This window comes from Rhinolophus sinicus, chromosome 1 (assembly GCF_057876585.1).
Source record: "Rhinolophus sinicus isolate RSI-liver-muscle chromosome 1, RSI-T2T, whole genome shotgun sequence".
Classification (NCBI taxonomy): domain Eukaryota; kingdom Metazoa; phylum Chordata; class Mammalia; order Chiroptera; family Rhinolophidae; genus Rhinolophus; species Rhinolophus sinicus.
In genome coordinates, this window is record NC_142501.1 from 17,972,209 (window position 1) to 17,997,689 (window position 25,481).

General features: G+C 44.0%; 1 protein-coding gene across 2 annotated transcripts in view; it reads right to left on the reverse strand.

Annotated features, from left to right (window-relative positions):
• STAB2 (stabilin 2) overlaps window positions 1–25,481 on the reverse strand; it is a 132,258-nt gene that overhangs the window by 81,392 nt on the left and 25,385 nt on the right. For both annotated transcript variants that reach the window (XM_074326224.2, XM_088797188.1), the window contains exons 9-20: window positions 23,755–23,888; window positions 17,702–17,835; window positions 15,943–16,025; window positions 14,413–14,562; window positions 12,950–13,093; window positions 12,341–12,397; window positions 12,063–12,188; window positions 8,813–8,866; window positions 8,442–8,522; window positions 6,358–6,510; window positions 3,456–3,518; window positions 246–332 (exon numbers count right to left, since the gene is read on the reverse strand). In XM_074326224.2, coding sequence (XP_074182325.2) covers window positions 246–332; window positions 3,456–3,518; window positions 6,358–6,510; window positions 8,442–8,522; window positions 8,813–8,866; window positions 12,063–12,188; window positions 12,341–12,397; window positions 12,950–13,093; window positions 14,413–14,562; window positions 15,943–16,025; window positions 17,702–17,835; window positions 23,755–23,888 — 1,266 coding nt within the window. The remainder of the gene's footprint in view (window positions 1–245; window positions 333–3,455; window positions 3,519–6,357; window positions 6,511–8,441; window positions 8,523–8,812; window positions 8,867–12,062; window positions 12,189–12,340; window positions 12,398–12,949; window positions 13,094–14,412; window positions 14,563–15,942; window positions 16,026–17,701; window positions 17,836–23,754; window positions 23,889–25,481) is intronic.

Sequence of the window (25,481 nt, forward strand, 5' to 3'; positions counted from 1 at the left end):
CTCTATGTTAAGAGCCATAGGGCACCATGGGAGGGGCGGATGCAGGGAAGGGGGTGACCTGGCTGCCATAGAGAAAATCTGCCCTTCACTTCCCATGCAGGAAGACATTGCCCAGGTCCCACAGGCAGCCTGTGACTGCACAGAACCGGGGGCCCAAGAGGGTAGCCTTGGTGCTGCCCAGTCCTGCTGGTCTCTGTGTGCGCCCTGCTGGCCTGGATGAGGGCCCCGGCCACACCACTCCTCACCTTCACAGTGGCATTGCAGTATCTGGCACAGCCACTCTTTAAGCTCCCTGTTTTGCCAGTGTAGACACATTTGCGTGTGAAGAGTGCCTGGAAGAAAGCCAGTGAGAACAAGCATTGCAGTGTGCATTTCGTGGTCCTCTGCGCATCTCTCAGCTTCTACATGCACTAGATGTTCTACTTCCACTTTATTGTCCATGCCAGGAAGCTGCTTTAGACCACGCCAGCACATGTGGGTCCTGGTCAGAGCCTGGTCACCATCTTTAGGTACTCCGTTCCCTTGTTAGTAGAATCCAGGCCAAGGTTTGCACAACGCAGGGCACATGCATCTTTCTGCCCCTGTCATGCTGGGGCAGACATCGCTAATCGATCAGGGAACACGCTCATGGTCATCTGGACATGGCTTAGATGCCCCTTCCAATCAGTTGCCACCCCTAAACTCCTTTTATATAGAAATTTTGGAGTCAGTAAAGAGTTCATCTCTATTTTTTAGAAAGATCCACGCCTCCCCCAACCCCCCCAAAATTAGTGATAGTCTGAGTTTTTCTATCGGGGTGGGAGGAGTACAGATTTAAACACTTCCTTTTATCCTCTAGCCCCAGTGTCCACTCATAATTATCTAGAACTACAATATATTCAGAGCTTACTAGAGTCAGACACATTGCACAATGAGGTTATCAGTTTTCAACTCCATGTGGGTGTTTTCATCTCTTTTTTTATAGATGAGGAAACTGATGCCCAGACAGGTTAAATCATTTTTCTAAGGAATGCTGCTAGTAAGTGGCAGGTCCAGAGAATGGGACCTGCCTTACCACCTATGACCTTTAGGATAACACAGGCAAGTCATGTAGTCTCTGTGTGCCTCAGTTGCCTAATCTGTGAAATGGGACAATAATGCCGATCTTAAGTTTTGTCTTAAGCACTAGTCCCCGGCTCTGACTTTAGGGGAGATAAATATTGATGTTGACCTTACCATTTCATCTTAGGGTCTTGCTCAAGAAGACAGCATTGAGAACTTCACGGACTATAAAATCCTAAAATCTTAAATATATTCATTGAGGGAATATGTAGTGCTCTTGTTGGATCTCAGAATAATTAGCCAAGTGTAGATCGTGGGAGCATGCGAGGGGCAGTTTATGGGGCTCTTCTGGCTCAAAGCCATGTGTCCCATCTTTCTTTCCTGCCTTCCTCCTCCTTCCTTGGGATCATGGTTCTGCCACGTATCAGCTGAGTGACCTTATGTGAGGTGTTTTATGTTTCTTTGCCTCAGTCCCCTGGCGACACAGTGGTTAGGATGCTAATATACCTGTCTCATATAGGTTTGCTGTGTAAAGCTTTTAGAACAATGTCTGGCACACAGCCGTGGCTATGACACCCACCAACACGATTTCCTCTTTCCTCCTTCCTCTCCATATTCCCTGTTTGGCAGCGTGCTGAAGGACTCAAGGCTCCATTTAGCAAAATAAATACCTGAACACCTGTGCCTATTTAATTTTAATGTTTTGCTTTATCAAATGCTTCACCATGGGATTGCATTAAAGAGCTCATCACCTTCCTTAGTGATTTATGTTAGTGTTGAATGAAACTTCTGGTTGGGAAGTTCTTTCTGAGGATGGACTTACAGGCAGAAATTTCTATCATCAACTTTACTTTTTCCACCAATAGAATACATGGCATATGCACTGTGAATTGTCTGTTTCCCTTTTTAGATTAGAGCTTCTCAAGACAAAAAGAAAATAAAACAAACTGTACCTGTGGGGACTGAGCCCCAGAAAGCAGTTTCCAGGCTCTCGGCCTCACATAGACAGGTGCTGGTTCAGGTAGTAAATGGCCATCAATTGTGATTGGATGGCCATCAGCTGTGGCTAGTTGGCCGTCAGCTGTAACCAGTGAGCCATTGGCCACTAATATAACTGCTGTGGTACGCTAGCAGAAAATGGGGGCTAGCAAGAAGATGGCGGCTGGGCTGGCAAGCGTGGATGGCGGTTTGCGGACAGTGTGGATCCAGCCTCCAGTGAGAGTATAGTGCCGCCAGAGAGAATATAGTGGTATGACTCCCCTACCTATGGCTCCGTGGGTGTTCCTTTTTGGCCTCACCGTATCCTGCGTTCTTGTGTGGGGAGTAGGAGCAGAGACCCCGCAGGCCTCCCCGCATGACAGTACCTTATTCATCTTTTTGCCCCTAGAGCCAGCACTATAAATCCTTAATAAAGGTGTGTGGAATTCAATCAAACTTGAAAAAGTTTTGATGGTTCTAGTGGCATTTTCTTGTTATTTCTCTCTAGAACAAGGATGGGGAAGAGCAAATACAAATAACAGGTGGGAGAATATGCCATTCCAAAGGATCCAGGAATACACCAGGGAACAGCTCACACAAGTGCCCACGTGGGCATAAGGATTATTTTGAGCTAAAGATATGTGAAAAACAGCAGCTAGAAAAGGGACACTCTGATGTCTCCTTTTCTTTCTGAAAACAGGAGATAAAACTGCTATGTGAAAGATGCCCTCCCTTTACCAGGAGAAAAGAAATACCTTGTCACCGTAGACAGGGAATGGAAGCCAAGAAGAATCTTACAAACAGACCTTGTTAAAATAACTGATCTGCCTTTAGCCTCCTCGAACATTTCCGTTACTTTTCCAAAACTGCCTCTCTGTTCAACCCACTACATAAGCATTTGGGTTTTGCCTTCTCTAGTCTTCATTCTCCTATGGACGCTCCCATGTAGGTGTCAAAATCTGTATGCTTTTCTCCTGTTAGTCCGTTTTATGTCAACTTAATTTTGAGGCCCAGGTGGAGACCCCTAGCGTGTGGAGGGAAAGTTTTGCCTTCCCCACACAAATGTTGGATTTTATTTAAAAGGGAAAACAGAGAAGGAATTAACCTTTATTGAAGGGCTACCTGACTTAGGCACTGCGCTGGGGTTTTTCATCTATGCTAATCCTGTTGTTGTGCTCATTATTATTATTATTACTTACAGATGAAGGAAATTCGAGTAAAAAGGTTAAGCAACTTACTTAGGGTTAATAAGCAAGGACTCAAACGCGGATCGGAAGGTTGTCTTGCTACCATCCCCCAGGTGGCAGGCTAAGAGCTAATCATGTATTAACCCCTGTTGGAGTTAATAGTTTTTAAGAGGAAGGTAGAAAAGATAAGAAACCACACCAGTGGGGTTGCTTGGGTGATACGTGGTTTCATGAAGCTGTCACACTCACTGTGGGCTCGGAGTTAGCAGGACATTTGCTCCAATACACCAGGGAACAGCTCACACAAGTGCCCTGGAAAAAAAGATGGTGGGTCAGTATAGGTGCCCCTGTAGGAGGGAGCAGGAGACCACCCTGTCTGGCCTCATACTTCCTCCCTGTGAAGGGGGTTCCATTAGAGTAACACTCCCTGCCTCTCTTCCCATCACCTACTGATTCCTCCCCAGAGAGAAGGAACAGAGACAATGCAGGAGGGAGTTGGGAGAAGTAACTGAGCCTGCTCAGCCCCTTCCTCTCTGTCTTTTAGGATCAGGCTGTCCACAGGCCTCAGGTTTCTGATCAACTGTCTGCTGTGTAGAGAGGCACCTGCCTCTCAGGGGACACGCTGGGTGTCCATTTGTGCCAAGCATGAAGCAGTGGGATGAAGTCCTTGTTCTCCAATGAGCTTAGCAGTAATGAGGCTGAACATTGAATCTCTGCCTTTCAGTCTCGCGGGCGTCTTCCTCCATTGGTTGTGAATTCGGGAGGAAGGAAAGGAGTGTGTGCATCCAAATCTCTCCAGATGCATTCTCTGACCTTCTGCACAGGGCTCTGTGCTCCGGCAGGTAGACCACGAGGATGATCTCTTGGGTTTCCTTGCCCGCTTCCAATTGATCTTGGCTGATGGGATGCACCAGCAAGATATTGGTGGGGAGGTGGGGAGCAAGGTCAAGGTATTTTTTCCCTGCTCTCCCTATGCTTAGGAACCATCCCGATAGCTCCTGACGGTCGTCCCTTCTTCCAGTCTTCCTACTCTTAAAGCTTCAAGTAACTCTGCTCCCTCACACCCCTGTGACTCTTTGGTCCTGGGGTGGTGATGGTTTCCTGCCATTGCTTCTCCCCAGATGCCTCAGCATGACTTGTTCATTTCCTTAGCCCTGCCCATTTCTCTGTGGTGGCTTCTTCAGTAAAGACTCTCCATTTGAATCATTGGGATAAATTCTGTTTCCTGCAGGGACCCCAGACCCTAACAAGTACAGAGGACTATTTATTAAACCCCTAAAACCCAAACACACATGCCCCCAGATCGAAACATACATGCCCAAAGGCAGTTATGGTTTCAGCCTGGTGAAAACGGAGACTTATAGAAGGTGCCAGCAGCTTCTATTCTTTGCTAGCCCTAAATACTTTCCAGAGAATGCATTTGTGCTTTAAACAGACTTACTCAAAACCACTCTACACCATGTGGAGCAGACAGATTTGACTAGACCCAGAAAAAATAGTAGAAGATTCCTTTCTAAGGCAGCTGCTGGGAAGTTCTTCTCCCTATCTAATCAAAATTTTTTTGGTCATGGCACAAACCCACATCTTGATTCCATTCTTCACGTAGATGGAGAACAAGCTTTTGAACAGCTTGGAACTAACTAGGCAACTCACAACAAGGCAAGCACTTAGGGCTGCCCTTGTCCCTCCAGAGACTTCTTCCTTGTCCTTGAAAAGGGGCTGCTTAGGGTTGGGGTGCTCTGAAGACATCTAATTGTTGAATCCTATCGACTGTTTTCTGCAGAGGCCCTATTTTCCTAATATATTTATTTTTGGGCCAGGAAATGGGACTATTCTCTTGTGCCCTGTTCTGATCTTCATGCTGGTCTAGGCCTGATGATACATCTGCCAATATTTATTTCAAGGACTGAACCAAACAAAAATCACTGCCAGGGACTGGCTGGGAAAGGGACCAAATTTCTGCCTCTCTTAAAAAGTGGTGCTCAGAGTCGAATGCAATCCCCCAGATCGTGTGTGACTGGCATGGAGGACTAATTCTGTCATAACAGCCTAAAACATGTCAGAGTCATTAGGTCAGAGAGGAAATCTGGGATCAGCCACAAGCCTGTGCCAGGTGCTCAGCCAGCTAGTTCCAGCCTCCACGACAAGAAGAGGGATCAATAAAATAAAATCAGGAAAAAGAGGCCATCGTTACTTGTTCAATGCCCATGTTCCAAAGATATTGTGAGAACAATCACTGAAATATTATTGAAGTGTCATAAGAAAGCAATAACCCGATGTATCATTACTGTGATGTGAGAGATGTGGTTTCTATGGAACTGAAAGATCACAGGTACCGCAATGTTGAAATCTGGGGCACTCTGATTAAAACCAACTGAGCCAAAAAGTTGCTATGGAAACAGGAAAGGCCATTAGAGGGTACACAACATGCTCATAAACAACCAGAAAGTTTGGTATTTGAAAAGAAGCACAGAAAGACAGTTGATTGGCTAGGCCAGAGCATCCCCCGAGAAGAAATTCTGTTTTAAATCCCTCGTCAAGTCCCTTGAAATGTAGTGGGTGGAATAGTGTGCCCCCTAAATTTATGTTCTCCCAACTCTCAGAATGTGATCTTATTTGGAAATTGAGTCTTCACAGGTGTAATTATTTAAGCTGAGGTCATAGTGGATTAGATGCATTAGATCTAATGACTTGTGTCCTTACAAGAAGAGAAGGGGACACACAGTGACACACACACAGGGAAGAGGCCATGCGAAGATGGAGGCAGAGATTGACATGATGCAGTTATAAGCCAAGGACTGCCGGGAGGCACCAGAAGCTGGAAGAAACTTCCGAGGGAGCATGGCCTTGCCAACAGACTTCCGGCCTGCAGAAATGTGACAGAATATATGTTTGTTGCTTTAAGCCACCTAGTTTGTTATGGCAGCCCTAGAAAACAAATATACCTGAGCAGCATCTATCATTGTGGAAATTCCTCCAAAGGAATCTTAGTTTACGCCAGGCCTCTTCGTGAAGACAGAAACCCCGTTGGGGTGAGGCTCCTATTTGTGGTAAACCTCTGTTTGTCAGCTTCTGTAGAATTGTGATAGCAGGACAGTCGTCTGCTCTGGGGCTGTTCAGGGGCCCTTATCTACTTTCCTAATTTCCTTACCAGATTCAGCTCTCTCTTTGTTTCATCACATCGGTGGGGCAGAATTGGGACGATGGAGGGAGGAATGAGAACTCCAGTCAGCGTGTAAATTCGGCCATTTTTGGCAGTGACCTCAATTTCTTCCATTGCCACATCATTTGCCAGAATCTGTCCCTGGAAAGAAGCAACGACATTTTCATTCTCTACAGCAGGAACACCAGTGGTCCCCTGGCAGAGCTGAACGATGGCGACCTCACTAAAGAGCCTTCAACTTCACTTTTCAGAGCGTGGAAGATTGCTCTTGGAAGGGCTTTGCAGACAGGGAAAGACGAATCTGTTAAATGAATTCTTGAGTGACACCAGGCAAGGATGTCCTCGCAGAAATGGTCCCTGCAGGTGCCAGACTCAGGAAGAAGTGTAACTATTCCCCTCTACAATACATTTGCTGTGAGACCTTGGGCAAATTATTTTACGTCTCTGTGGTGAAATAAGAATTCCTTCATTCAGATCCATGTATTGACCTTGCATTAGGCTCTGCTTTAGGCGATGAGGACAAATCAGTGAACAAAGCCAGACAAGTTCCTGCTTATGTCGTAGGGGAGGGAGCAAAAATGAGTGAGGAATTCAGTTCTCCACATTCCCCCCAAATCTGCTCCACCTGCAGCATTTATGGCGACCTCCATCTGTGGGTGCTCAAGTGAAAACCTCAGGAGCCATCCGTGGCTTCCTCTCTCTTCATCCTCCATCCAACCCACCTTCAAAATATCTTCAGAATTCAACCACTTCTTACCACGTACCTGGTCTATGTCACTATCATTCTTCTCTGGGGTATTGCAATGGTTTCCTAGCTAGTCTCCCAAAATGTATGTCTGATGGTGTCATTTTGCTGCTCGAAATCCTCCAATAGCTTCTCATCTTGTTCCAAGTAAGAGCCTATGTCCTTACTCTGAGTTCTTAGGCCGTGTGCGACCTGACCACGCCTCTCCCACCCCCTCTTACTGCGTTGAACTTCCCTCTGACCTCTCTCCCTTCTACTTTCTTTGTTCTAGCCACAGTGACCTTGCTGTTCCTCAACCAGGTCAGGCACGCTCCTTGCTTTGTGCCTCTGCACGTACTGTGCCCTCACTCTGGAATGCTCTTTCTCTAGATAGTCACACTACTTGTTCCTTCATTTCCTTCAGGTACTTTGCTCAGATGTTTTCCTCTCCATGAGGATTTCTTGGGCACTTTATCTAAAATGTCAGCCCCATCCCCACTTTCTATCCCCCTTCCTTGCTTTGCTGTTTTTCATCTCAGCACTTACTACTCTCTAACACAGGATATATTTTACTTACTTAATTTGTTTGTTGGCTATCCTCCTATTTACTAGATGAAAGTTCTATGCAACCAGGGACTTTTGTCTGTTTGCTCATTGGTCCAACTTCAGGACCTGAAATGGTGTCTGGCACATAGTAGGCACTTCATAGATATTTGTTGAGAGGTCATCATCATCACCATCAACAATGAATCAACAGGAGATAGAATCTCTACACTGCCGGACTTTTGCTGATATTACAACCCCAGGGAGTTAGCTGAATAATGATTCCCTCTGTGAGTTTCTTAAATCAGTACTATTCCCTCCCACCCCCTGGCCTTTGCACACGCTCTTCCTTCTGCTTGGAACTCTCTCATCTCTGCCCAAGTTCACTCTACTCATCCTTTGAATCTTGGCCAAAGCATCACCTCCTCACTGAGGACCTCTGGACCCTCGGACTTGCTCAGTTTCCTCCTCTCACATACTCTCACAACCCTCCTAACTTCCTCTTGGTGGCACTTATTACAATGGTATTTAAATAATTAAGTGGCTGCTAATTCATTGTTTAAAGTCTTTTTTTCCTTGTTGGGCCGGACGCCTGTCTGTTTCACTGCTTCATCCTTGGCATTGAGTTCAGACTCTCACCCAGGTAGTTAGATGCTTAGCAGATATTTGCCAAAAGAAACAACAAATGAATGAACTAATTGTAAAGCCTGTGAGCTCGTGTAGAGGAAAGGTAACCTAAAGAATAAACAGAAGAAGAGCAAAAATACATGTGAGGAACAATACCGGTGGTAGAATTTTCACCTACATTGTTGGTTGTGTTAAACTGTATGAACTGGTTGGCCATGCTTCTGATGTGAGGGGTCGAAATGAGGGTGGCCACGTCCAGCTGCAATGAGAACAATAGACAGAGATGTTTAGAGCAACATCCAGAGACCTGCTTTCATAAAGTCCTCACTGGAAAAAAACAGTCTGCCAGATTATGACATAAATAATGAGAGCTTTGATGTCATGAGTTTTCATGGCTTTGAAGATTTCTTCATGTGGTAAAGGGTATGCCTGGAACTACAGAAAAAGAACAACTGTCACATATTTTCTAGCACCATCATATTGGAATTTAAGACAAGGTCAGATATCTTGAGAGCAAGGGGAAAATAAGGCAGGAAAAGTGGAGCCAACCTGGATAGATGGGACAATGTGGTATCTGACGAGTTCCAGAAGCTTCCGAGATCCCTGCAAAATAATTAAAATATTTTGCTAGTCAATGATGAAAACACAACACAAGATTCCCTCTTGTGGGAATCTCCTCAAATGACCTTGAGCAAGTCACTTAGCTCCTCTATCTATGCTCAACTTCACCTACAAAATAAAGGGATTGGTATGGACTCCTTCCAGACTTCTGATTTTATAGGGAAAACTATCAGCTGGGTAACCCATTTCTAAAGCCTCAATTTAGAAATTGAGTGTTGGATCGTTTTTACAAGAAACGGGAGAATGAAAGGGACAAAGGCACGGGTCAGCATCACACCAGCCTCTGTGTGTGTGTGCCTGCTGCCTTATCTGGCTGGGGGCCCGCGTTCAGTTAGAATTCAGTCCAGTGCAGTTTAAATCGACAGGATATGCTTCCAGGGGCTACTGTGGAAGAGACTTTTGGTGTAGTGTATTCTTTTCCTTATGAGGACACTCACTTCCTCCCAGCTGTTTTAGGTAATAACAACAGCAACAACAAACCCCACCAATCTTTTGGTGCCAGAGGCAGAAAGAGAGAGTTTTCTATCACATTGTGAATATGACCTTGAACTCTGTAAATTCACCTCCCTTTGTCCCATTTTTACTTTCCAGGCACTTATGAATTGGCAAGGGTCAGTCTCTTGCTCCCTTTGCTTTTATTTCTGTCCAGGTCAGTGAGGAGTTCTAAACTGAGGCTTATAATCCGTACCTGTGGTTTGTGAGGGGATGGGATGGTTTTAGGACTGAAATTTTGCTTCAGGGAGAAATAGAAAGATACACTGGCAAGGAAACGTGGCATTCCCAAATCCAAATTAGAAACCATTCCTCTAATGAAATCAGTTTATTTTCCATTTCATTGGTATAGTTGATGGGAACTTGACTGTCTCCAGCTGAGGTTCTTCCCTGAAGATAAAGCTGAAGGATGCGAGTGAGATGGATGGAAAGAGAAGGAGCTTCATTGATTGAGAAATTTTAACCCACCCAGGCTCTGGACCTGGAAAGGAGGCAGAAATGATTGTTCTGTTCCTCACGTAGAAATTGAAGTGGAAAGATCGTTTTTGACTCAGGACAGAGACTTGAAGTTTTATATTCTTTGCAGGAAGAAAAACATTGCCTTTGAGAGAAAGGAGATTGAGAGTCAGGAGCAGGGGTGTGCTGGTAAATCACTTCTATGGGATGAAGAAAAGCCCTGATTTATAGCGTTGGCCAATTCATATGGTCTAAGTCACCACAGGCTGACTTCAAGCTGCCAATGTGATCTCACTGAATGAGATACACGCAATCTGCTCTCAAGAGCCTGAGAGGGCCAGCTCCAGCCACCACTGGAAGGAGTTAGAGGGAGGAGAAAGAGAAGAGCTTTCTGAGTAAAGGTGCTTGACAGAAAAGCAGGGAGGTTGAATTTTTTCTGTTCTAGTTAAAAAGGTTTTGTTTTAATTCTAAGTGTAATTCTAAGTGTACCTGATTAGGTATCTGAGAACTCCTTTATTATTATTATTTTTAAAATCTGTATCAAATTAGAAGCTCACGCACTCAGAGAAGACGTGTAATCTCAGGATCTTAATAATTTCCCAGGGGAGCAACATTACTTGTTTAGCTTTACTTACTATTAGGTATAAGTGTGAATTCTAAAGAGAGGCCTAACAGTTTTCCTGCAATAGCTAGGGTTTAGAAAATTTGAGCATGAATCATATTTTTAAAAAAGCATCCTATTTTTTTCTTCCTATTTTTTAAAAAATTAAAGTTATTGGGATGACAATTGTTAGTCAAGTTACATAGATTTCAGGTGTACAATTCTGCAATACATCATCTCTCTATATATGAACATCCCATTTTTAAGACACTGGTAAAGATATAGCATTTTAAATCGAAACCTGTAGCAAATCCTTTAATGTGTTGAACATCTGTTTGCAGTGTAAGAGATTACCTTCTTTTTATTTTATTTTATTTTGTTTATTGGGGTGACAATTGTTAGTAAAATTACATAGATTTCAGGTGTACAATTCTGTATTACATCATCTATAAATCCCATTGTGTGTTCATCACCCAGAGTCAGTAGAGATTACCTTCTGATTTATCTCCTCGATGCATAATGTTTTAATCCAAAGTTTTCTGAAAGCAAGATATCTTTGTAGATACCTGAAAGTATTCTAGGAAGGGATATATCCATGTGAACCTCTAAACCATACAGGCAACAAGTTCCAGGGTTCCAAAAACAGTATAGCCTGGGTTAGCTGAGTTATAAAGTTGTTGCTTACCAAAAATGTCCATATCTGGGTCTCATTCTAGTGTCATTAAGTCAGAAAGCTTAGGGTAAGGTTCAAGAATATGCCTACTTAACAAGCTCCATAGGTGATTCCTAAGCATATTATAATTTGGGAATCATTACCCCAAAAACATTTGGATTCCCCCCAACCATTCTGTATAATCAGCACTGATTTAAGTGAGGTCATAGGTAGGTTTGCCCTGTTGCCAAGATGGCAGCATGATTTCAGGACACTGGAAGAAAGCCTGTGGACTTCTACCATTTGATGTTCTAATGAACATAATTCCATAATTAGCCATCCTCCTCTTTACTTTAAGACTGTTATTTCTGGAAGAGGAAACACTGTAAATGGTTTCAGTCATTTACACTTTAATGTGAAGGAGTAAAACAAAGTATCCTTTCTAGAGGAGAATGTGAGAAAATTGAAGGCTCATGGTACATAAGCAGAGGGTCATTGTGGAGAGAGATGAAAGCAACAGAAAGGAAAAGCTGGAGTATGTAAAAATAACATTCTTTTTAAATTTCACCTATTCCTGGCCTGGAATAGCCTAGTTTAGACTTCATTTTCTAGATAGTTTTAGAATTGTAGAGAGCTTAAAACATTGATTGTATTACTGAGAAATATTAGAGAAGCCAAGGCAAATCAAACCAGCCATTTAGATCTGGGTTTGAAAACAGATTTTATTTTCTGTTCCCTGTCTGATTGGCTGGTCACAGATACTTGGAACTCTACCGGGGAGATTTAAGCCACTGGGATACCAGGCTTAGTTCCAGAGTACTCTGATTGATTAATGATGTCTGCCTTGGTAGTGGGAAGGTAGGTGGTGGTAAATGTGCTACTTATTTGCCATATCTAGTTTAGAAAAAGCCTGTATAGACACAGACTGAAGCAGTGATGCTGACAATGGTGTTGTCAGAGTATGTAGGTTATAATACCTCTGGAGAAAGAAGGTAATCGAGAATGCCATCCTTCATGTTATTCAGTGCTTCATCACTTGGAACAAAAATGGTGTATGATCCACCAACTCCATCCTCATCTAAGGCATGTCCCACATTGGTTTTCTGCATTTGAGAAATGAAATTTTATATTTGTAACCTATCTCAGACAAATATTTGAGTAATTCCTCACACAAATATTTATAATCGATACCCTTGCTAATTTTACAAAGGACTGGGCATAAAACAGTTCTCAGAAACTCATGAAAAGGACATACCTCTAACAAAGACCTGAACTTGGTGTATCTTGGTCGTAGCATTGTCATTATCGTTTGCTGAAAAGAAACATTTTGTTTAAAAATCAGTAAAAAAATAAGGTGGTTTAGGAAATAGATACCCTAACATTAAAAAAAACTGATGAGAGAGTTTAGCTGTAAATGTGGATAGATATAAAGAGACCTGGTCAACATTATACAAATATTTCTTATTGTTGTCAAAACAGTAATTGAGAACTGCACATCGTGAAGTGGACTTTAACTACCATCAAATAGGTCAGAGGGAACAAATTTTACTGAAGTGAGACTGCGCTCCTCCATAAAGCATGAGGGATAAATTTTCACTGGTCACTGGACTGAATTGTCAGATGTGGCTATAAAAGACGTCACAAAATCAAGATCTTTCCTACACCTACCGCATGCCTCTCTGAAGAGGTATCCAGAATTCTGTTGAAAACAGACAAATGACCCTATCGCCCCCATAGTTGGGGTCCTAGTACAAATAAAGCACAAGTACATATTGCTGGCATGCATTTTCTTCTTGGATATAACTCTCCAGGGAACAAAGGAAGATGATTGGGGCTGCCACCACTTTCACCTGAAATATCTCACCTCAGTGTTGCTCTCAAATGTGGGCGCCATCTTGGCCATGGCTCGGTCGAGGACGTGCAGGAGCCCGTTGGAAGCAATTATGTTCCCCTGTATAATTTTGACCTTCTTTTTGCTTCCATTGAGTTTAAGCTTAGGTTGATTGTCCTAAAACATCAAGGAAAAATAAAATAAAATTAATGTGGTGTCCTCAAAGGAGTGAGCACTGGACTAGAAGTCAGAAATCTTGAGTCCTTGGTTTTTCCATTAATTGGCTGTGTGATCTTGGATAAGTCACTTCACCTAAAATGGGGATGATGGTATCTGTTTGGCTGACTTCACAGGGTTTTCATTAAGATCATTTGAGACAGTGTGTAACATTACTGATGACTGTTACATGCTAAATGTTAATAAGGCATTATAAATGTCTCACAATAGACTACAAGCTCCAAAAGGGCAAAACTATTCAATCTACTATAAATTCATCATCTATTTTAGTGTCTTGTACAAAGAAGGCACACAATAAAAAAATATTTGTTGAATGAATAACTGAAGCGAATTCCTTCTTCTTCCCATGTGACTCCTATAAGTTACAGATTTAGTAACTGTTTATTAAATGAATGGATGAATGAATGCATGCATATCCTTGTGAGAAAGAAAGCCATCCATCCATCCATCCATCCATCCATCCATCCATCCATCCATCCATCCATCCTCACACACACAATACAATACACTGGTTAAGAATTCAGGTTTTGGAGTCAGGAAGGCTTGCATTTGAATCCTGGCTCTGACAAAACCTCCTTCACAGGGTTGTTGTGAATCTTATATAACATAAGTAAAGACTTACCCTAGTACCTTGCATAGAGTAAGTGCTCAATAAAAAATCTATCAACTATTGACATTTGGTGAAGTGCAACCATATAGACCATAACCCACACACACACATTCCGTCACTCAATCACATGTACGCCAGCTCAGTAGAGTCACAGAAAGAGCTATTTGTGAAAGGGGAAGACGATAGTTCTATTTAAAAACAACAACAACAACAACAACAAAAAAAAAACAGAACTAATGACCTTGGGAGAGATGGAATGTTATGCTGTAAAGGATGGATAAACTCCAACAGTCTAAAACAAACACCATCCATTTCCTTTTGTGAGAAGAACGCTGATCTGGCTTTGTGCTGATACTTCCAGGAAACAGGCTGCTGCAAAGTTTCTCTTTGCTGCTGGCAGTTGCATGATGATTGTCTGGCAAACTAATTCAGAAATCAAACACTATAAAACTCCTCTCTCCGTAACAGTGCACACTCTTCTCCTACCTGACCCGTTCTGGTATTGCTTTCTGCTTCTTCCAGTGTGGGGAGGTGCTTTGACAGACAAAGAATCAGAAAAGTTCTTTGTAACCTTTCCCGACCTGCAAACCCAAAGAGAGCGCCCCCTGTGGGCACTGGCTCTGAGAGCGAACATCAGAGATCCCTTTACCTTATCACCACTGAAGATTTTCCCCGACCTTCCCGTCAAGGTATAGAACGTGTCTGTGTTATTCATATCTTCTGTGGTCATCTGCCCAGCAATTATATGGAGTTTCACGAAGTACTGAGCGGCCTCATTATCCATCAAAAGCTCTTTTACCTAAGAAAGGAGAGCAGTTTCTTCAGTCTCCACTGTTTGAAGGAGAACATGACGTTTGTATTTCATGCATTCACTTGTTCAGTATCAAAGACATCAAAGGCAGTGCCCAAACCCTCCCTGTGGTTTGGGCTCTTTCACATACAGATGCCTTTCCCTGAGTGCAGCTGTCCTGGGCCAGGCCTTAAAGCGATTAGAAGTCTGGAGAGTGGGAGGTGATGCAGAGGATACTCTCAAACCATGGGAAGGTGCTGAGGTGTGGAATTGGACATAGCGGGGAGAGCCCAGCACTGGGGCCAAGAGGAGCAAGGAGGGTGGCAGGCACCAAGGAATGACCTAGAGCCCAGGAAGCAGATGGAAATGAGATATGAAGTTAGAGTGGCTCCATGGAGCTTTTGAACAGTAAAATTAAGATTTCTGAAATCCATCGGACCAAATCTACATGGTGTCAGTGTATTGCCAACAATCCACCCACAGATACATTTTTTATTATGTTTGTGTGAATTCAATCTGGATATTAAAGAAGAGACCACATGCCAAGTGCCTAGCCCAGAGGCATTCAATATTTACTAGTTCTCCCCAAGAGCCGAGACGTGAGGGCACCTCTGAAGACGATGATGGATTCATCTCAGGTAGATGAATGGTGGTAGTATATTAGGGTGCGGGAGTCTGGAACTTACTGGGTTTTCATTCAATGCAACAAAAATTATCATCACAAAATATACTGGATTAAGATAAACCAATTTTACACAAATCAGTATGTCCATTACCGACGTGAAATCAAATCTGAGTTTTCGTTGATACCAACATGATGCTACACCTGCACCAGGCACTGAGGTTCATTCCCACTGGATAACATTACCTCAGACACCAGCTAATCACGTTGAAGACTACAATTGTCCTCTACTTTCCCCTATTACTGTCACCATGTATGATAACGTTAAAGAAACAAACCACCTAGGGAATGCATTAGTTTAATTCTTCCTGTAGGAAGTGAGCCATTTTGCATTATGCAAATCTTATTTAAGAACCCTTAGTGATTAAATCAGCCTTGAGAGGTAATGATGGGAAGGGGGATCCAGGGGGGATCTTAAAGAAAGCTGGCAATGGGCTTGCTGGATACACAGTACATTCACTTTGTGACAATTCATTGAGTCGTGCACTTATAATTTGCGTACTTTCTGTCAGGATGTACTATTTCACTCAAAGAAATGTATCCAACGTTTATCATTCTCATCAGTAAGTTTCATTTTAATCAGCGTTTCCCACTTTAGGTAAAAGAAGGTACTGCCTACTAAGGTGTTTTTTTTTTTTAATTTTTTTTTTTTTTTTTTTTTTTTTTTTTTGCATTAGCCCCTCCGTAGATTTATTTTACATACTTACATTGAATCCTTTCAGTCCCTGGTCAGTTGGCAACAGCACAGTGAATGGTCCCAGTTTACTTAGCGGCCAGGCATAGGCTTTGTCTTGGAAGTCGAAATTCACACAAAAAGAAAACACAAATGGGTCAGTGGCCCATGAGGAGTGAAATTAGGCAATGGTCCCTGGGGTCCACTTAGGCCCTTGACTCAAGAGCATCACTGCTCTAACTGGCATGTGCAGGCCCTCCGTAAACTGGGAAGCTGCCTAAGAGTATAAGCAGCATGATGCCAAGGCCCCAAACTTCCTCATAACCGTGTGTTTTTTCCCTGCAGCCGCCGTCTTGGCTTCAAGGATACCCAGGGATGAGAGGTTCTGTGAGGGTCATGTGACAACACCCTCAGACAAACCCACCCAGTAAGTCCCTGACCCTGGGCCTGACTCTCTGAAATGTTGCCAGCCCTTGTTCCATCCAGAGCCAGCTCAAAAGGCCCCCATGCTTTGTTTAATGCTCTGCTATTGCCATCTTAAGATGCTTAATTATTTTTTACCAAAGGACCCTGACTTTTCATTTTGCACGGGGCCCTGCAAGTTATGCAGCTGGTCCTGTTTCCATGGCCCTGGGGAGCTGGGACGCAAGAATGGGCTCTGTGCTCTCACACAGGAGGGCATATGTACCAGTGCTTCATAAACGGGGCAGGTGAGAGGTTGACTGGACTTAGTCCAGGAAAATGTTCCAGGACCCAGTCTGCAAAGGATACTCTGTCACCCTGTCTGCTCTCATTTGATGACATTCTAAGAGTTCTCAGAGTTCTCAGGCTGTGAGAAGCCTGGCAGATTGCCCCCGAGTCCCAAGGCATGCCAGTAACGCTGGCATGGATGCCTCGGAAAGAGCAGGACATTTATGCAGGATGTCCGTTACGCTTTATGCTGAGAACACAGCATTGACCCATGGACGATATTTACCTCTTTATCTGTGCTTTTTCTGGGAAATCATTTTTAGTGACCGGGAAATTCCAAATCCTGATATTTGAAGGCTTCTGCTGATTGGTCAAGTTGTGTTTTGGTTTCTGTTGATTGGCCAAACTTGTGTTTTATTGAAAGTCTTGCCTAATGCTGCTATCAGCTTTGATATTTCATTTTTAAGGGAATGTGGGGTAATGACATTTAGAGGGCATTTGGAAATGCAGGCGGGTGCTTTGGGCTGTCACCCTTGCTGGAGGGCTGGTGGGGAATGTGTCACTATAGACAATTAGTGGTTGGGGGGGTCAATGAAGCTAAACATCCAACAACATGTGAAATGGTCACACACAGCCAAGACTATTCCCCGAATTCAAACAGCTCCTCCATTGAGGAACATAGATATTGCCTCGAGGGGTTAGTCATTCTCTATTTCCAGTATTACCTGCCAACCTCGTTTCAAACCTGGAAGACCCACAGGGCAAGGGAAAGAGGGTGGTCTCCATAGTCACTTAGTAGCTGCCCCATCTCAGTGTTGTTGCAGACCAGCTCCTCTCTGGTGGCCCCAGGACCCTGTCCTCAGCTCTCTGCCTCCTAATTGTTGCATTGCTGGATCTCTTGGCACTAAGTCCTGCTTGTCTCCTTGGAAACAGCTGCCTGTGCTTTCCCTCCCACCTGCATCACTCTTCCCTAGAAGGGCAGATCCCACCAGACAAGACTTGCCTAGCCTGCCCACCAAATTTTGAATGATTATGTCTTGCAGATGCCCTTTCCTGAAAGAGGGCTGCCTTTTACGTGGAAATCTGCCCCTGTAGCTACGTACCCAGGAGTGAGATGAAAGAGGTCAGCCTTCCTTGCCATTTTCCTCCAGGTTCAGTGTTTAATTCTCCGAGTCGCTCCATGATGTTTCCATAACATGTTGAGCCATCACCCACATAACCTTTCTGGCAAGTGCATCTATAAAGAGGGTGAAAACATAATCTCAGGGTCTTAGAGCCATTGAGCAATGAGACCCTACAGTCCAACTCCCTCATCGGCAAAAGACGGGGAAAACGATACCCAGGGTAGGCCAGGAACAAGGCCGGGAGAGGAGAGGCACAAACACGAGTGAGTACGCCTGGTGCAGTGCCTGACATACAGTCGGCCCACAGGAAATGGGTATCTAATACATGATGCACATCTGTAAACACTAGATATATTTGTATACTCCTTGTCTAAGTATGTTTCAAAGTGTGACCAAGAAGCACTTGGAGAGCTTACTATATATACATGCAGGTTCTAGGGCCTCACTGCAGAACCAGAGTCTGAATAAGCTACTGAAACCAGCCTTAAGTAACCACTCAGAGCGATTGATCTGCTTAGAAGACTCTTCCCCTCCCCTTCCTTCTTAGCTGAGATCTCTGCTCAATTGTCCCTTCCTTAGGGAAATCGTCCTCGATTGTCCATCCCCTTCCCACTCCCCCACTATAGATTGCCTCCCCCTAATTGGGGACTCTCCTGGTACTGTGTAGCTCCTCTCTGTACCACCAGTGGCAGCTGTGATTTTTCAGCTGTGTGGTTATTTGATTTATTTCTGCTTCCCTATCTAATTTGAGGAAAGCGTGAGGATAAGCGCTGTTTATTTATTCCCTGTTAAAACCCCAGGATCTAGCACAGGGCATGGTCCATAATAGGCACTTAAGTAACAGTTGTACAATAAGTAGTCAATGAGTTACAATAAATATATAAACGATGAAAGTCACAGAATTTATACTAGAGTTTAATTTCATAAAAGATAAAGAGAGTTAAAGACGCAGTTAAAGCTGTATTAGCAGTGGTGTGCTGGCAAATGTTGAACAACCAGCTCTCTGGGTGGGGTGGGGAGCCCCGATTTTCAGCATTTGCCAATTTCCATGGTTCATACTCCAACCCTGGCCAATGTCACACGACCAACATGATGCCAACCAGCTTGCAAATTTTCTGACAACTGAACAATCAGCAAGCTTTGGCTCTAGCACACCACTGCTACCCAGCCAAGGTTAATTGACAGCTGGCTGAACTTGGTAATGTGCGTAGGAAGGTGACATTCACCAGGATCCTGGAGGTAAGTGAGGACCCAAATGTAAGGTAGGGCAGAACGTCTCAGAGAAGAGAGATTCAGGGATGCTGTGGTCATACCACACCACAGATATAACTCATGCTTAGATTCCAAAGAACAATTATGCATGCGTTTGTCCACTTGTGCTATGAAATATGGTTCCATGGCAAATAGATGTATTTTCAACAAGTTTGCTGCACAAACGTTTCAGAGTCTTATCACCCCTTGCTTGGATTATTGCAATGATTTCCTAACTGGTCTTTCTGCCCTTAGTTTTCTTCCCTTCAAATCAATCCTTTATGCAAACCCCAATGTGGTCTCTCCAAATGGGAAGTCTGGCACCTCTGCGCTTAAAACTCTCCAGGAGTCGGTTCACCTATAGGATAAGGTATAAGTGCTTCGCATGGCATATAAGGCCCTCGGAGTGGGATCCTGCTTATGTTTCTTTCCTGCCATGCACTGCAAATTCCAGCGATACTAAATTCTTTCTGTAGACCGTAAGTCCCTTCTCAGACCATCTGCTCTCCCAGCCTCAATGATCGCTCAGGTGTGACCTGTTCTAGGCAGCCTTCCTGACCCCCTGACTCTTCCATGCCAGGAACATTCTGGTGATACCTCCATCACAACCCTTTCCACCAAAATGACCTTTTAAGGTGTTCTTTCTGCTACATAGGAAGCTCTTGTAGAACCTGGATTCCCCACCGATTCCTGACTATATCTCAGCACCTGGGACAGTGCCTAACTATGGAACTGATTATTTTCTAAGTACCTACTTAATTCTAGGAACCTTGAATTAAGAGGCTTATAAAGATGATAATAACAGACACCTTGCCCTTTTAGCATCTCACATGCTAGAGATGGACCTGACAACATATAATGTATAGCAATATCACAGGCAAATTTCCTTACCTATGAAGTAAGTTTAATAATACATTTAAAGCTGTCAATAGAAGAGATAATGCAATTAAAACAGCTGGCCCAGTGACAGACACATAGAAAAAGCTCAGTACTTGGAATATGATGATGGTGACGATGACAACAATGGAGATGATGGTGGAGACAGTGGTGACGACGGCAACAGTCACGAGGAGAGGCTGGAACACAGCAGGACAAGTTCGTACACAGATAACTTAAGTTCCATACAAAGTGCCACAAGAGAAGATGGCATAGGATGCTGTGGGGCATGGAAGAGGAAGTGACTAATTCTGCCTGGGGAAATATGGAACAGGTTCTAAGAGAAAGTAACATTTAAGATAATCCCAGAAGGATACATAGTTTCCCAGCCAGACAGATTTACTGATTGAGTCTTCAGGGTTTTTATAGAGCAGTCGCTCTCAATCAGGGGCAAGTTTGCCCCCCCAGGGGACATTTGGCAATATCTGGACACACTGAGGTTGTCACAGCTGGGATGAAGGTACTAGTGGCGTCTAGGGGGCAGAGGTCAGAGATGTACTAAACATACTGCAGTGCCCAGGATAGCACTGACAACAAACAGTCGCTTCCTTCATTTCTTCCCTTGTTCACTTCATTCCTTCATTGATTCATTTGTTCCTCCAAACTCTCATTTCATTGTGGCAAAGGGGGACAGGAGTTGTTCCAATAAGTTGAATAAGACATGGGCCCCCAAGGACCTTCCATTGTCATCAGGAATTGAGCTCAGTACTGATAATAAGAGCTGGCATCTCTTATTGCAGGGGGATCGTCCCTATGCCAGTCATTCTTCCAGGGGCCTTCCTGTGGTGTCTTATTTAACACAACATTCCGATGAGGTGAGTGCTGTTATTAGCCCCATTTTAGATGAGGAAACTGAGGCACACAGAGACGAAGTACCTCATTCAAGATCACACAGCCTGTACGTGGCAGTACCTGTGCTTATCCCCACTGTATTACGCACTCATCACAGTTCAGGGTGATAAATAGAAGCATTCCAGCGTGCCTTGGATGCCTGGGGGTGGGGGGACATCTGAGTAGACGGGGATGGGGGGTAGGGACAGGGGTGACATCCTAGAGGTAGAGATACTGGAGCTAAACACTGAAGGATCAGTGCGTTAGTCTGACTCAGAGGAGGTGGGGAGGGAAGGATGTCTAAGCAGGGGCACATCTCGGCATTAGAAGACCAAGAAGGAGTTCAGTAGAGCTAGAGCCAAGGGTGTGTTCATGAGAGTGATGGAGATAATGGTGGCTCCTCCACACCCTCTGAGAACAGCCACTCTTGGCCATACCTTGGGGAGAATGATCCCAGGAAGACCCTGTGTATGTCCTGGAAGTGTTTTGGAGCCTGTTGGGTGTAGAATTATGGGGTTCTGGGTACCCGGGTGTGGTCTGTAAGGGGGGCTCAGGCTCTGGGATAGCACAGCCCGCTTGTCCTTCAGACTCCTTGCCCTGGTATGGCCAGCAGAGGGCCAGATGGGGCCCTCTGAAATGCATCCCATCTGGGTCCCCTGTCACCCAGGTCTAAAGGTTGTACTGCTGGAAACACACGTGGGAGTGGCCACGCGGGGATTCAAACCTAATCTATCTGGGAAAACCCATGCTCTCACCTCTGCACCTTGGACAGGACTCCAGGGAGATTATTCACAGCAAGGACCCCGAGCCTGTACAAGTCTCAGACAAACATGGAATGGCATCAGTGTCACTAGTGTTCTAAGAGGCTCTAGACTTCAGTGTCGTTTATTGTCCACTTGTAGTCGGAATGGAAACCACACTTTTCCAATATGCCTTCTCAGTCACCTCCAGCCTTTACAGTTGAACTGAATCCAAGAAGAGAGAAATGCTTCTTTCCCCCTCTCACCCCTGACATCCCACCTCTACCTAGTCAAAGTAAACACTCACAGTTGTACCAGACATGAAGCTATTCGTTCTCCTTAGTAATAATCAAAAGGGAACTTAGAGTTTAAAGTGTCAGCGCTCCTTAGGGAGATATTTTCGGTGTCAGGCCTGACTTAGGTGAGGGAACTGTAGTTCAGAAAAATTACGTGATTTGCCCAAGGTCACCCCAGTGGTGAAGGGTAGAGCCCATAGTTGAACCCATTTTTCTTTATTGGGTGGTCTTCTGTGTCTAACACTGTGATTTTGAACATTCTCCGTAAACTGATTGCCATGTTAAGGAGGAATAAACAAAATAAATCTTTATCTTATAATCAACTCTCCTGGGTGAACTAAATTACCTAACTTATTGATGGCCCCGTATTTTATCAATGTAACTTAGCTTTCACCTAGGCCTCTTTTCAGCTGAAGACAGTCAATTCTGGTGGGGTAGTGGGGGGATCAGGGAGGTTTGTGAGTGACACACATATCCCTAAATCCATTGTTAGGCCCAGTGACATCCTAACCACAAGTTTTAAGGCAACCTGCAACTATTCTGATGTTCCAGTTTCATTTTTCAACTTCACCTTCTCAAACACAAAGGAAAGAAAGTGTTTATTCTACTCAAGCTTTCTCAGAGGATGGTGGAAATGGTGTAAGCTGGCTTGTTTGGTTGTTAATATTACCAGCATCTGTGTTTCAGGAGAAGACGTGCCTGTGTATTACGTGTGTTGAGTGCATATGTCCCTATTCTCATGGCCATGGTGTGTTTGTATGTGCACTCACATGTATGGAGCGATTTCCATGTGCCAGTTCCCGCTCAGAGATGGATGAATATAATCTCATGCAATCCTCACCACAACCCTGCTTCTCCCCCTTTTATGACAGAGGAAACTTCAGTTCAGAGGTTAAAGTTTAAGTGGCAGAGCTGGGATTTGAACCCAGACGTTCTGACACCCAAGCGCTTTCTATTCTACCCACAGTGAGTACGGATGTGCTTATTTGCCCAGAGAGAACATGATGACCACAAAACTGATCTGGGCAAATCCACACCTTCAAGACCCAACTATAAAAGGAATGAACTCCAAAGAAGATAGAAGGGGGCTCTGGAATGGCAGGAACTTGTTTTATAATTACACGGTTCAATGTCTTAATGGTTTTGAGCTCATAATGACCATATAGAGCCTTCATAGGTGCCAATGACAATGAGAACTGAAAGTGGCACCAAGATAAAAGCCTCAGTCTGGGAATCAAAAGACTTGGGTTCTAGTCTCAGTTCACCCACAAATAACAATACAGCTGCACAGCAGTTTCCAGACCATTCTCTCACGTAACCTTATGAAGTAGACATCACTGTGCTTATTTTGCACATGGAGAAACAGGCCAGAAAGATGGTGTTTCTTTCCCAAGGTCATGCGGCTGATAGATACTAGGGCACAGACTCAAACCCAGGTCTTTAAATTCCAAATACCACGTCCTCCCCATCACACGAACTGCCTCTGCCTCAGGAATTTTCACAAATATTTTTATTCACAGCAAACCCCTTTCTTTTGAAACCTGGAGTCCAGGAAACACCAGTAGTGTTTATTCACTTTCCCTGGTCTTGTTTTGCACCACTAACAAGCAATATTTCACAGATGAGGAAACAGGCATACACATTAGAGGGCAAACTTGCAATCGTAACCGTCCTTTGTTTTCCCAGTGACAGTGGTTTCCTTCTCCCATGCTCTGGCCACTTAATACCATGTTAGCAAGCCAGATCAGTATCTCTGACGGTTCTAATGGCCATTACAAAGGAAACAATTATTGAATGATTCATCGATTACACAAAGATTCATTGAGTACCTACTATGCTCCTTGCATTGTGCTATGTGGGGTTGGGGGTAGATGCAAGGCTGCATAAGACATATTTCCTGCCCTTCAAGAACTTGCAGCATTGACTGGCCACCTCTTGAACCACTTGGAAAGATGGTGGTGGCATGGCAAAGACTTACTTGGCTTGGCCTGGTGCGATGGTGGTGCAGTTTGCATTCCTGTGACAGGGGTTATTAGTTTCGCAGATATCGGTCACACTGCACCCGACTCCAGGTACAAAATTGTGGTAATGTTCCTTACACTCACAGTGAGACTTCAGGAGACAGGGAGAGAAACACAAGCAAGGTTCTAGTTAGTCACGGAAGCTGACATTTTTCTTCTTCTCCTTATTTTTTTATTTTTTTGTTTTTGGCTTAAAACCCATTTATTATCTCATTGTTTCTGTGGTCAGGAATCTGGGCACAGCTTCGTTTGAAGATGCTTTGCCTCAGGGTCTCTCCTGAGGCTACAATAGAGGTGTTGACCAGGTAGGGGGTCTCATCTGCAGGCTCACATGGGAAAGGACCAATTTCTAAACTTACTTAGTTGGAAGTAGGCAGGATTCAGGGGGATGTAAAGTACAGCTTAGGGAATATAGTCCATAATATTGTAATAATCATATATGGTGTCAGGTGGGTGCAAGACTTGTTGGGGGGGATCCCTTTGTAAGTTACATAAACGTCCAACTATTATGCTATATACCCACAACTAAATGATACTGAAAGTCAAGTGTAATTGAAAAATTAAAAGAAAATCAAGCTGATATTCTTAAATTCGTATCTTTATTCTTCCGTAAAAACTAACTTGGGGTAGGTTCAAAATGTGGGCTTAAACTAGAACTTTGTCAAAGTGTCTAGAATTGGAAACCATGTCTATTTAGCTCATCTGTTTGGAAACTCATATACCTTGTTGGTAGTTTATTTTTTCAGTTTTCTTGTTTGCTAACCCTGGACCTCACTGGCACCAGGATTCCTGGTTTTAAATTATCTACAGGTGAATAGAGATTGAGGTTCAGAAGGGAAGTATTGCTCTAGGATAGTGGTTTTCAACTGGGAGTCTCAACCCAAGGGACATTGGGCGATACCTGGAGATATTTTTGATTTTCATTCACAGTGGAAGAGGGAGGCAGGGCTACTAAAGGCCAGTGATGCTGCTAAACATCCTACAGTGCTCAGGACAGCCTCCCACAACAAAGAATTATCTGGTCCAAAAGACGATCCATGCCGAGGTTGAGGAACCCTGCTCTGGAATAATGGAAAGAATGAACGCGCTCCTTCTGTGTGAGCAATGGATGTTTCTAGGACTTGAAAATCTGCCTTGGGACACATTTTTAAAGAGACATAGTATATTTTTAACCTCACTCCTAAGGTCTTGAGATGTCGGTTCAGAGTGTAACATGATTTTGCCCATAAGGGCCCTCATTTAGAGGATAGGAGTTCTGCCTTTTGAATTTCTTGCAAATCTGCTTCAGAAATTGATAGCAGCAATATTTGTGTGATATATTCTTTTCCCTGGGAGATAAGAGTGGGTGGATGCTCTGCAAGGAATGCCAGAGCATTCCCATGGGTGCTGATTAGACTGCTGGGGACCCGTGACTGAGGGTGAGGTGGGCACTTGAAAACTTTCCTCCCACCCAGGCAGCGACAGCCTCCTGCGTGGATGAATTTCCTCCATTGAACACTTGATGTGCAGTGCTGAGTGCAGTAGGCACCTCTTAATCTGATGGTTGAATAAAATATTAGGGGAAATGCTCTTTCAACTATACTCCTAGCAAAGGTCTCCTGACCAGGCTGAACTAAACCAGTTGAGGTCATGATGTGATTTAGAGGGTCAGCGTCTCACCCCCAGAATGTCCTCACTGATCCCC